General features: G+C 43.8%; 1 protein-coding gene across 1 annotated transcript in view; it reads right to left on the bottom strand.

Moving 5' to 3' along the window:
* LOC115162028 (cysteine-rich protein 2) overlaps positions 1 to 13,473 on the bottom strand; it is a 30,347-nt gene extending 16,874 nt beyond the window's left edge. The window contains exon 1 of the mRNA XM_029712947.1: positions 13,288 to 13,473. Coding sequence (XP_029568807.1) covers positions 13,288 to 13,330 — 43 coding nt within the window. The 5' untranslated portion in view covers positions 13,331 to 13,473. The remainder of the gene's footprint in view (positions 1 to 13,287) is intronic.
* Positions 13,474 to 14,202: the final 729 nt, after the last annotated feature.

Below are 14,202 nucleotides of genomic sequence, written 5' to 3'. Positions count from 1 at the left end.
CACACACACACACACACACACACACACACACACACACAGCAGAGTAAAAGTTGTACATTTTTACAGGGCTCCATGTTGACCCGCCAATGAAAGGTCACCACCATCACCCCTGCCTCGTTATGGTAATGATGGAACACACTAGTGTAAACAAACACACCGGAGCTCAGAGGGAAATCCTCAGGATATGCTAGTTAACAAGGTAAACCCTGCTGAGGATGTGGAAAGTTTGATGACAGCATAACTGAAAATATTGTGCTTCACTCTAACGGGATAGTGTTCCAAACAACTTGATTACAACCGCTTAATTATCAACCCTAACGAGCCAGAAGCACCCAAACACCATAATTCACACACACCCACGGGACAAACACATCACACACTGTCTCACACACAAACATACATGCACACACTCACACGCGCACAGACACACAACCCAGGCCAAGTGGATGAGCTGAGCTTACCTTGGATCTCTGCGTCTGTTAAACAAAGTTTAACAAGTCATCACAGGCAAATAATGACTAGACTACTCCGCCTTGAACAACATTGACACAGCTGAACTACATGCAACACTACTGCAGCAGGAACAGGAAGGAATGTCAATGGGATAGTGATACCTTATGAAATTACTTGAAAACTGGATTACAATTGAACTGGATTACAATTGAACTAAAATCCAATCAGCAGGATGACACCGTACGACCTCTGCTCTCTCATATCTGATACGTGTGTGTATGTGTGTGTGTGTGTGTGTGTGTGTGTGTTACTGTGTTTCAATTTAAGTGTCATGCATATAGTTCTACAGTAGCCACATAGATCGCAAACAGCTCCAGCATTTCCACAGTTGGCTAGATGTGAGAACAGTATTCTACTAACTATAGACCCTCCATCCCATGAAGTGATCTCTGGGAAATGAGCAAGGCGGTTAACCCCCAACGACTGCTCCCCGGGCGCCGATGACATGGACGTCGGTTACGGCAGCCTCCCGCACCTCTCTGATTCAGAGGGGTTGTGCAACTGACCAGTGATCCCGTTTCTACTTCCCCCTTTCATTATAGAGCTCACCCATCACTCCGTCTCTTAGGCTAGGCTACATTCTTTCATTATAGAGCTCACCCATCACTCCGTCTCTTAGGCTAGGCTACATTCTTTCATTATAGAGCTCACCCATCACTCCATCTCTTAGGCTAGGCTACATTCTTTCATTATAGAGCTCACCCATCACTCCATCTCTTAGGCTAGGCTACATTCTTTCATTATAGAGCTCACCCATCACTCCATCTCTTAGGCTAGGCTACATTCTTTCATTATGGAGCTCACCCATCACTCCGTCTCTTAGGCTAGGCTACATTCTTTCATTATGGAGCTCACCCATCACTCCGTCTCTTAGGCTAGGCTACATTCTTTCATTATAGAGCTCACCCATCACTCCGTCTCTTAGGCTAGGCTACATTCTTTCCCACCAGCATCTGGAGAAGGTCTATTTAAAACACTACAAGCCCTGCATGAAGAACATTCTTCTTGTGACACATATTGAATTAATAGGTTACAACAAGTGACTCTATCCATTTAAATTCAATCTATTTGATTTATTTATTACATTTACTTGGCAACAAAACACCAGTCTCAGAGTATGACAAGTGGTGCACTGCACCAGGTCTAGCTGGTAGCTAACACCAGTCTCAGAGTATGACAAGTGGTGCACTGCACCAGGTCTAGCTGGTAGCTAACACCAGTCTCAGAGTATGACAAGTGGTGCACTGCACCAGGTCTAGCTGGTAGCTAACACCAGTCTCAGAGTATGACAAGTGGTGCACTGCACCAGGTCTAGCTGGCAGCTAATTTAGATCTGCAGTCCCCGCTATTCGTGAAGAAAACTGAAATTCCAATTTCATTTCAAATTTTCCTCAGAACAATTGAAATGGAATAGACCCCAATGCAGAATACAGAATATAAATGGTATGTTTTTCGTTGAATGAACAGTATGATGCTATTTACATGTGTACAAGTGCACTATAGGCTACATATTTCCAAATTACAGTTGGTTGGAATTCTACATCAGCCATCTTTAATGTGGACCTGTCTGTTCTTTAGCCCCCCATACTGTAAACCACCAACCCCTCTCCCTTTATGTCCCAACCCCCCCTTCCCTCCTCAATCCTCTCCAGCTGAGTCCATGCAGGTGTTTGTACTATTGCAGCCCTCCTCCGATAACTCTACTATTCCAGCCCTCCTCCGATAACTCTACTATTCCAGCCCTCCTCCGATAACTCTACTATTCCAGCCCTCCTCCGATAACTGTACTATTCCGGCCCTCCTCCGATAACTCTACTATTCCAGCCCTCCTCCGATAACTCTACTATTCCAGCCCTCCTCCGATAACTCTACTATTCCAGCCCTCCTCCGATAACTCTACTATTCCAGCCCTCCTCCGATAACTCTACTATTCCAGCCCTCCTCCGATAACTGTACTATTCCAGCCCTCCTCCGATAACTGTACTATTGCAGCCCTCCTCCGATAACTCTACTATTCCAGCCCTCCTCCGATAACTGTACTATTCCAGCCCTCCTCCAATAACTGTACTATTCCAGCCCTCCTCCGATAACTGTACTATTCCAGCCCTCCTCCGATAACTGTACTATTCCAGCCCTCCTCCGATAACTCTACTATTCCAGCCCTCCTCCGATAACTCTACTATTGCAGCCCTCCTCCGATAACTCTACTATTCCAGCCCTCCTCCGATAACTGTACTATTCCAGCCCTCCTCCGATAACTGTACTATTCCAGCCCTCCTCCGATAACTGTACTATTCCAGCCCTCCTCCGATAACTGTACTATTCCAGCCCTCCTCTGATAACGGCATGTCCCAGTACCCACCATGCACCTGACTCCTGAGTGCTGGGGGGCCTATAGGGTTGGTGACCAGGTGCAGAGGGCAAACAGAGTATCCTCTCCTCTCCAGCAGCAGACAGGAAGAAACAACATTCAGCCCGTGTTCCCCTCCCCATCCTGTCCTTTTAAATACAATGCCTGACTGGTAGTAAAAATAAATACACACCTTCCAGGCCAAATGACCTTTGCTGTGTTTAAGACAATGTCTATTGAACATTTATACAGTCCCATGGCAAAGGTTGGCATTGTAGCCTAAATCTATTGACATTCTTTACCGAACCCTGGCTTTGAATGTGGTTTGATTTAATGAGGTAACAGTTACATCCAATTGAACACTAAGATCAAACTCACTCTCAAACTGCGTAGGCTACATACATTAAATTTCAACTGATTTCCAGCATCCAGCTCACTACAATCTAGAGGTCGACCGATTATGATTTTAACGCCAATACCGATTATTGGAAGACCCAAAAAAAGCCGATACCGATTAAATCGGCAGATTTTTTATTTTTTATTTGTAATAATGACAATTACAACAATACTGAATGAAAACTTATTTTAACTTAATATAATACATCAATAAAATCAATTTAGCCTCAAATAAATAATGAAACATGTTCAATTTGGTTTAAATAATGCAAAAACAAAGTGTTGGAGAAGAAAGTAAAAGTGCAATATGTGCCATGTAAGAAAGCTAACGTTTAAGTTCCTTGCTCAGAACATAAGAACATATGAAAGCTGGTGGTTCCTTTTAACATGAGTCTTCAATATTCCTAGGTAAGCAGTTTTAGGTTGTAGTTATTATAGGAATTATAGGACTATTTCTCTCTATACGATTTGTATTTCATATTCCTTTGACTATTGGATGTTCTTATACTTTAGTATTGCCAGTGTAACAGTATAGCTTCCGTCCCTCTCCTCGCTCCTACCTGGGCTCGAACCAGGAACACATCGACAACAGCCACCCTCGAAGCAGCGTTACCCATGTCTCAGAGCGAGTGACGTTTGAAACGCTATTAGCCCGCACCCGCTAACTAGCTAGCCATTTCACATCGGTTACACCAGCCTAATCTTGGGAGTTGACAGGCTTGAAGTCATAAACAGCACAATGCTTGAAGCACAGCGAAGAGCTGCTGGCAAAACGCACAAAAGTGCTGTTTGAATTACTGCTTACGAGCCTGCTGCTGCCTACCACCGCTCAGTCAGACTGCACTATCAAATCATAGACTTAATTATAACATAATAACACACAGAAATACGAGCCTTAGGTCATTAATATGGTCGAATCCGGAAACTATCATCTCGAAAACAAAACGTTTTTCCTTTCAGTGAAATACGGAACCGTCCCGTATTTTATCAAACGGATGGCATCCCTAAGTCTAAATATTCCTGTTACATTGCACAACCTTCAATGTTATGTCATAATTACGTAAAATTCTGGCAAATTAGTTCGCAACGAGCCAGGCGGCCCAAACTGTTGCATATACCCTGACTCTGCATGCAATGAACGCAAGAGAAAGGACACAATTTCACCTGGTTAATATTGCCTGCTAACCTGGATTTCTTTTAGCTAAATATGCAGGTTTAAAAATATATACACTTCTGTGTATTGATTTTAAGAAAGGCATTGATGTTTATGGTTAAGTACAGTCGTGCAACGATTGTGATTTTTTTGCAAATGCGCTTTTGTTAAATCATCCCCCGTTTGGCAAAGTCGGCTGTCTTTGTTAGGAAGAAATAGTCTTCACAGTTCGCAACGAGCCAGGCGGCCCAAACTGCTGCATATACCCTGACTCTGTTGCAAGAGAAGTGACACATTTTCCTTAGTTAAAAGAAATTCATGTTAGCAGACAATATTAATTAAATATGCAGGTTTAAAAATATATACTTGTGTATGGATTAAGAAAGGCATTGATGTTTATGGTTGGAGCAACGTGTACCTAAGCGATTATATGCAACGCAGGACAAGCTAGATAAACTAGTAATATCATCAACCATGTGTAGTTAACTAGTGATTATGATTGATTGATTGTTTTTTATAAGATAAGTTTAATGCTAGCTAGCAACTTACCTTGGCTTCTTACTGCATTCGTGTAACAGGCAGGCTCCTCGTGGAGTGCAATGTAAAGCAGGTGGTTAGAGCGTTGGACAAGTTAACCGTAAGGTTGCAAGATTGAATTCCCAAGCTGACAAGGTAAAAATCTGCCGTTCTGCCCCTGAACAAGGCAGTTGACCCACCGTTCCTATGCCGTCATTGAAAATAAGAATGTGTTCTTAACTTGTTATGGATAGGAGGCAGTATTTTCACGGCCGGATAAAAAACGTACCCGATTTAATCTGGTTATTACTCCTGCCCAGAAACTAGAATATGCATATAATTAGTAGCTTTGGATAGAAACCACTCCAAAGTTTCTAAAACTGTTTGAATGATGTCTGAGTATAACAGAACTCAAATGGCAGGCCAAAACCTGAGAAGATTCTGTACAGGAAGTACCCTGTCTGACCATTTCTTGGCCTTCTTTGTCATCTCTATCCAAAACAGAGGATCTCTGCTGTAACGTGACACTTTCTAAGGCTCCCATTGGCTCTCAGAAGGCGCCAGAACGTTGAATGATGACTCTGCAGTCTCTGGCTGAAAAACAGTAGCGCATTTGGATAGTGGTCGATCTGAGAACAATGAGACGGGTGCGCGCGTGAAGAGTCCATTTTGCATTTTCAGTCTTTGAACGAAAACAACGACTCCCGGTCGGAATATTATCGCTATTTTACAAGAAAAATCGCATAAAAATTGATTTTAAACAGCGTTTGACATGCTTCGAAGTACGGTAATGGAATATTTTGAATTTTTTGTCACGATACGCATCCGCGCGTCACCCTTCGTTACCCTTCGGATAGTGTCTTGAACGCACGAACAAAACGCCGCTATTTGGATATAACTATGGATTATTTGGAACCAAACCAACATTTGTTGTTGAAGTAGAAGTCCTGGGAGTGCATTCTGACGAAAAATTGAAGTTTTCGGATTTTCGAGAAGTTTGTATTTCGCGCCACGCCCTATCATTGGATATTGGAGCGGTGTTCCGCTAGCGGAACCTCTAGATGTAAACTGACTTGCCTATTTAAATAAAGGTGTAAAAAAAAAAAATAATAATAATAATAAATCGGCGTCCAAAAATACCAATTTCCAATTGTTATGAAAATTTGAAAATCGGCCATTTTTTTTCTAATATCCAATTTGTAGCTGCAGCGATGGGACAAGACTGTAACTCCCGTACGGACTCGGGAGAGGCGAAGGTCGAGAGCCGTGCGTCCTCCGAAACACGACCCTGCCAAGCCGCACCGCTACTTGACACACTGCTTGCTTAACCCAGAAGCCAGCCCCACCAATGTGTCGGAGGAAACACCGTACAACTGGCCTTGCCACAGGAGTCGCTACAGCGCGATGGGATAAGGACAACCCGGGCCAGCCAAACCCTCCCCTAACCTGGACGATGCTGGGCCAATTGTACGTCGCTTCATTGATCTTCCGGTCGCGGCCGGCTGCGACACAGCCTGGGATCGAACCAAGCTCTGTAGTGATGCAGCTAGCACTGCAATGCAGTGCCTTAGACCGCTGCACCACTCGGGAGGCCCTCTAAAATCTGAATTTCTAATTAGCCCCAAGACCATAGGCATTATGGTAATAGTGTATCTTAAAGCTTTAACTTTATTTTATGCCTTCTGATGGGCTGGGTGGACAGGTCGTATATACACATCTAATCCTCTCAGATCTATAGCAGTGGCTCAAGAGTAGGGGGTTGATTTGTGATTCAGCATTAGACGTGCCCCTCTGTAGGGTGTGTGTTTAGGTTCACCTCTTCCCTCAGGCTGGCTGATTCAACACAAGTGCAAAATAAACTTAGTCTATGTTCCAAATGGCAACCTATATAGTGCACTACTTTTGACCAGGGTCCATAGGGACACAGCCTAACATCCCCTAGCTTTGGAGGTCGCCTGTCGCCTAAATCAAGGCCAGGTTCTCTCTCTCTTTCCCTCCCTCTCCCCTTCCGTCCCCCTCTCTCTCTACCGCTCTCGTTCTGTCCCAGCGTCCCTCCATGAATTTCATGACCTCGTGACTTGGGCTTGCTGATGTAAATGTTCTCTCCAGGCTGCATCCTGGAGTGCATTGAAGCAGTGAAATAACTGTCTTCCTGTCTGTTTGTATGTACTGGTGAAGAACAGAGAGAGGAGCCTCAAGCAAAGCACACATTTTTATAGACACTCTGCCTTGCCTCGTTCACCTTTGCTCTTTCTCCCCTCTCTCTCACCCTCAATCCTAACTCATCTGCAACCACTAACCAGCCAGGACTTTGTGTTCTGAACTGAAGAGTCTACATACAACATGGCTCTTTTCCAGACAACGACTGGCTGGCATGTTACAATGGAATCAAGACTGTGTGACTGCTAATGGCACCCTATTCTTAAAGTGCACTACTTGTGACCAGGGATCTGGTGAAAAGTAGTACACTATTTAGGGAACAAAGGGTGCCATTTGGGACACATACATAGACCACGCGGCAGATGAGACTTTGTAGACGAAACCTATTATACTCTATATGGGGTACTTTACACCTGTGGTCCGGTTGTCGTTTAGTGGTGAAACCAAATGCTATTTGAAATTCACATTATCTTTACAGAGTCACAGAGCAAGCAGTCAGTGCATTAAATAAAGGGGCTTTAGTTCACCCTGCTCAGCTGAATATTGAAGGCTCAGGAAGACATCCTTTACAAAATGTCTAATAAAAAAAGGCCATTTCACAGTAACAGTTTGGGCGGAGTAAATTATTCATGATTTTCTGCAGCTAGATGATAACCAAATTAGACCTTAAACAGCCATCACTAACAGAGAGGCTGCTGCAGAAATAGAGACTCAAATCACTGGCCACTTTAACGTCAAATCTATTTAAAGATCATATCTCTTATGTAAGAAACCATTTCGCATCAACCACCTGCAGGTCAGAGCGATGAGGGCAGTTCATCTCTCAGAGCAGAGTTTACACAGGATCAGTGTTCAGGCCTCTATTATATTCTATTTGTTTTCTACTATGCGGGTATGTTCATTCCATAATGAAATTAGCGGGAAAACACTTGTCAAAAGCGCACCGCACATGCAAATGGTTTAACGTGACAGCAACAAATATCCATTAGAAATTTAGAAAGAGGGGAGATCTAAAGATGCTACAACTTAACTCTAATATGACTATGCCTTTGGCTACCGGACAATGAAATAAAGTTGATTTGAAAACCAATAGAACATGAGAGAAATAGGCTACATTGTTTCAATGGTATATCTTCAGAAAAGAATTGCCTCTACAGTTCTATGATCACATCTTACTTTTAAGGAAGGTACGTTGTGCCTCATAATACGAAATAAAACCCTCAGGTCTCTATCAATTAAGTTTAAGTTTTCAAAATGCATACTGCCTCCAGCTCATTGCAAAGTGGTGTGTGATACACTGAAGCCTACTGTTGTCTATAAGCACTTGGCGAATGTGAAGCGTCAAAAGACAGCCATTATCAGCTAGGGCTGGGCGGTATACTGTATTTGACTAAATACCAGTATTGATGCACGGACCGGTCTGGTATTTCCTTTCCTACTATTGTCACGCCTGCTCCCGCTCCTTCTCTCTGGCGCTCAAGGGCGCCAGGCGGCCCTTCATTACGCACACCTGTCACCATCATTACGCGCATCAGCGCTCATTGGACTCCTTCACGTTTGTTGATTGCCCCTCTATATCTGCCTATTCCTCGGTTAGATCCCTGTGTCAGCATTGTTGTTGTTTTTGTTTTCCCCTGTCCAGACGCTGTTCATATTCTGTTCCTGTCCGTGTTTCATTAAATGTTCACTCCCTGTACTTGCTTCTCGTCTTCAGCGTCTTTCCTTACAACTATAACCTACTATGTCAGTTTTTATAGTTTACTCAGTTTTCTACTTGAGTCATCTTTATCCTGCTGCATGCCACTGACTACACCAAGCCCTGCCCCCTGTCACTCAAGGAGAGCAGTTCCTCGACCACGGAGTCACAAGCACTTTCTTGCATGATCAGATAGATGCAACAAGATGTTGGTGACAGCCAAAAATATTTTGGCCATATCGCCCAGCCTTATTACCAGCTGATGAAAACCCTGCTGTGTGTGTGTGTGTGTGTGTGTGTGTGTGTGTGTGTGTGTGTGTGTGTGTGTGTACACGTAGGATAGGAGTGTTAGTGTACTGTGTGGAAAATAGGGTGTTCTTCTCTTCTGCCCTGACAGAGCCTGTCTAAGTGGAGGACTAAAGTATTCTAGAACCCAGAAATAACACAAGTATAGCTACTATACAGACAAAGACAGACAGAAAGAGAGTTGTGTGTCTCGCTTAAAATAAAGACAAAGCCACTTTCTCCCAGCTGAAGGGAGTTAGGTCAGGTGGTTAAAGAGAGTTGTGTAGGTGGTTAAAGAGAGTTGTGTAGGTGATATTGTAGTAAGGCAGCAAGCCCAGCTCCTTCATTCCAGAGTAGCATTCTACAACTCCTGAGTGACATCACCCTGATGTTCCAAGTTCCAGCTAAGCAGAGGGCAGCATAGCCAAGAACAGCACCAGACCTCGCCCAGACCAGACCTCATCACTTCCTGCACCAAAACTGTTATTATACTTAGTTACTCACTCACTCTCCAATAATCACTTAGAATGCAGACAAACCCACACAGGTCTCGTCACTGACTGGTCTCTCAGGGCTAGCACTATAGTCAACTATGATATTCCCAGTAAAACTGTTACTATAGTTGTACTGTAGAAATATATGAACGCAGCATGCAACAATTTCAAAGATTTTACTGAGTTACAGTTCATAGAAAGAAATTAAACAATTGAAATAAATTAATTGGGCCCTAATCTATGGATTTCACATGACTGGGCAGGGATGCAGCAATGGGTGGGCCTGGAAGGGCATAGACCCACCCACTTGGGAGCCAAGTCCAACCACTGGCAAGCCAGGCCCAGCCAATCAGAATTTGTTTTTCCCCGCAAAACAACTTTATTAGAGAAATAAATACTCCTCAGCTCCCCCTCCCTCCACAGACGATCACACCGGTGAAGAAGCTGGATGTGGAGGTGACGTGGTTACAACTAAAATCTTAAAACCAGGAAAAATACAACAGAGAAAACATCACAGATTTTATAGGCCCCCCTTAGAATTGTTTATTAACCAATATTTTACCAGGTATATTGACAAAAAACATTGGGTACTACTTTCTCTTGTACACTAAGGACCCGTGGAAGAGTTGTAAAAAAAAACATTGTTGCTTGCACTATTGTTTCCTTTTTTTAAAGTAGCTCTCATGCTAGAAAAAAAGTTAAACTCTTGCTCTATAGCCATCATGTGTATTATCTGGCCTTGCTGGTCATCTATGAACGTTTGAATGTCCTGAAACCCAGTACAGCCAGAAGAGGACTGGCCAAACCTCAGAGCCTGGTTCCTCTCTAGGTTTCTTCCTAGGTTCCTGTTTTCGAGGGAGTTTTTCCTAGCCACCGTGCTTCTACATCTGCAATGCTTGCTCTTTGGGGTTTTAGGTTGGCTTTCTGTATAACACTGACAACTGCTGATGTAAAAAGAGCTTTATAAAATACATTTGATTGATTGATTTTGACCTAGACTAGTACGTGACTGTTGTCAGTTATAGCTACAGCATCAACCCCATACAGCATCAACCCCATACAGCATCAACCCCATACAGTATCAACCCCATACAGCATCAACCCCATACAGCTACAGTATCCCCAGCATCAACCCCATACAGCATTAACCCCATACAGTATCAACCCCATACAGCATCAACCCCATACAGCATCAACCCCATACAGCATCAACCCTATACAGCATCAACCCCATACAGCATCAACCCCATACAGCATCAACCCCATACAGCATCAACCCCATACAGCTACAGTATCCCCAGCATCAACCCCATACAGCATCAACCCCATACAGCATCAACCCCATACAGCTACAGTATCCCCAGCATCAACACCATACAGCATCAACCCCATACAGCTACAGTATGACCAGCATCAACCCCATACAGCATCAACCACATACAGCATCAACAACATACAGCATCAACCCCATACAGCTACAGTATCCCCAGCATCAACCCCATACAGCATCAACCCCATACAGCATCAAACCCATACAGCTACAGCATCCCCAGCATCAACCCCATACAGCATCAACCCCATACAGCATCAAACCCATACAGCTACAGTATCCCCAGCATCAACCCCATACAGTATCAACCCCATACAGCATCAACCCCATACAGCATCGACCCCATACAGCATCGACCCCATACAGCATCGACCCCATACAGCATCGACCCCATACAGCATCGACCCCATACAGCATCGACCCCATACAGTATCAACCCCATACAGTATCAACCCCATACAGCATCAAACCCATACAGCTACAGTATCCCCAGCATCAACCCCATACAGTATCAACCCCATACAGCATCAAACCCATACAGCATCAAACCCATACAGCATCGACCCCATACAGCAGACCCCATACAGTATCGACCCCATACAGTATCGACCCCATACAGTATCGACCCCATACAGTATCGACCCCATACAGTATCAACCCCATACAGTATCAACCACATACAGCATCGACCCCATACAGCATCAACCCCATTCAGCTACAGTATCCCCAGCATCAACCCCATACAGTATTGACCCCATCATGATGCCCCATACAGCACTACAGATAAACATGGTGCCCCAGGCAGCACTCCACCCAACTGTGATGTGAAAACTTCACCCCACCACACGCAGTCTCAGTAAAACATGACTTGTTTCCCTCCCTCTGTGTGCGCGTCTTTGTTACCTCCCTGTGTGTTACATAAAAATAAATAAATTAGGGGCAATGACATGACTCACCAAAGAACGGCTAACCTTGTAAAAGAGGCAGTGTTATGCAGTATGTCATATAATGGTATTCGGTGCTCATCTGAAATCGTATTTGCCTGCTGTATGCTTCCAATTGCCTGACTTGAGGGACTCTGGCATTGGCCCATTGGATGAGCAGCAGCTGTGATGCACACAGCCTATTTTGCTGTTACAATACAACAGACGATTCCACTCCCTTAATTGATTTGGACCCCATGGAAGCTTCATGCACTGTTAGGTGGTGATGTGTGTGTGTGAGATGTAGTTAGTTCGAGACAGGATGAGAACTAGCCAGGAATAACTGTTTGTTCCACGCTGACAGCAAAACAACACACACGGACACACATGCACACACACACACACAGATACAGTACACACAGATACGGTACACACAGCAATCAGGTGACTGACTTTATCATGACATCAACTTATATTTGACGCGTGTGTGTGTGTGTCCGTTAATAAATCAAATCTCTACACTGCCCAAGCAGATGTTTGGTATCTCTGTTTGTGATCTGGGCATATGGTTGAGATGGAACAACAGGTTTGGTACTGACCCAGTTTGAATAGAACATAAGGCCACACTGCCTCCCTTCATATTGAACATTTGGCATTATCACATACTCGGCACTGACCGAGTGAGCAAGGACTGACTGTGCAGCAACCTCCAAAGCCAACTGCCATAGATGTGTATATCCCGAGCACAACACATTTACTAGGCTGTCATAGTTCAGTGTCAGAGATGAATCCAATATTTTGGGAATTTTAAATCCTTTGAATACGTACATACATACATACATACATACATACATACATACATACATACATAGCAAATGTCCCACATATTGACAAGGAAGTTTTTGTGAGACTGAATGGATGTTTTTCAGGCACCAGTCTTATCCTCTATTGCGACTAACGTAATTACACCGCAACGTATAAGTCCATTAAAACGGTAGTTCTGAAAATGGGTTACTCTTATTTTAGTTATGTCAGGAACGTGACAGGCTAAATACTATAGGACCACAAGGGCTTAGAAAAAATTATCTAATTGAGTACATTTACAAATCCAAAGTAATCTAATTTATTAGATAAATGAGCTATTAAAAACAACAGCTACAATGCAGACTTACTACTGTTTATACATGTTGGTCCTCTTTGATAATGAACAGACACTTTGTAGCTAGCTTTTGTAAACAATGACAAATTGTGCCAATTTGTGCCCACAAATGTTGTGATTTTGGGTATGGATATTTTCGACATTATTCTTTGTATAAAACACCGCTTTAGCTAGCTAAAACCGGCTAACCTAGTAGCAGGTTGCACTGACTCTACATAATTTCCCAAGGGTGTTATTTCGCTAATAAATCTCAGCTAACCATGTGCACCAGAAAATAACGTTAGATAGGAGTCAGGAAATCAAGTTACTTACCAAAATACACTGTCTTGTCACACTTGGGACACTTTGAAGCCATGTTGCGATGGTTTTATCGACGAATGACCAGAGTTCTGTGTCCACGTCCTCTTTCTATCTCATTCAAGCATAAGTGCTGCTCTGTTCGCTGAAGCTGAGAGCATCTCTTCACATCACCGCGCAGCGTTAGCGTAAAGCCCGCCTCTTGCACCTGTTTGGTCCGGCTCACCGTCAGTCACAGACAGGGCGGAAGAACAGCAGCGCCTCCAGGACAGTCATGTCTAACGACTCGGATTCAGTCTGGAGCACTCCGTCTTTCCACACGCCCACTTTCCACTTTCCTTTTTTCCACCCGGCGAGTAGGCAGTGGTTGGTTGAACCACAATGCGCTCTTTCACTGGAGACTTGTAGCTTTTTTTTAGGGCATGCATGATGATGGCAGATGTTGACATTTGAAATCATTGTGCTTGCATAATGAATTAATGGTTGATCTGAGTCAGAAAGATGGGGGTAATAGCTGAGATATTTGTTTTACTTGTTCAGGGAAGCTTAGTAATAATATAACATGTATTTCATGACCAGTATCCTGACTGTTCAATCTGTAAACTCCATACAAACATGGGTCATGTTATCTGTATTCACAAGGTATGCCTACAAGCAGCTGTTGAATTAACACATATGCTCCTCTCTCTGACTACATAACATGTTTGCCTTTATCTTTCGCCAGAGGAGGGAGTGCAGGTATTTCTTTCCAAGCTACATGACTGTCAGTTAGCTCACCCATTCACACAGTGCTGTCCTGTGTAGGCCCTGGCCTCTTGGTGACATTCTGCAGGTCCCAACCCAAGAACACCCACATTCTCCAAGTGGAAGCTATTTCCCAGAGCCCTGTGAGTTTCCCAGATGATTAGCAGCGTGCCTCAGCCTGTGACC

Source organism: Salmo trutta, chromosome 25 (genome assembly GCF_901001165.1).
Source record: "Salmo trutta chromosome 25, fSalTru1.1, whole genome shotgun sequence".
Lineage (NCBI taxonomy): Eukaryota > Metazoa > Chordata > Actinopteri > Salmoniformes > Salmonidae > Salmo > Salmo trutta.
The sequence above is the reverse complement of the archived record's forward strand: the minus strand, read 5'-3'. Positions and strand labels throughout refer to the sequence as shown.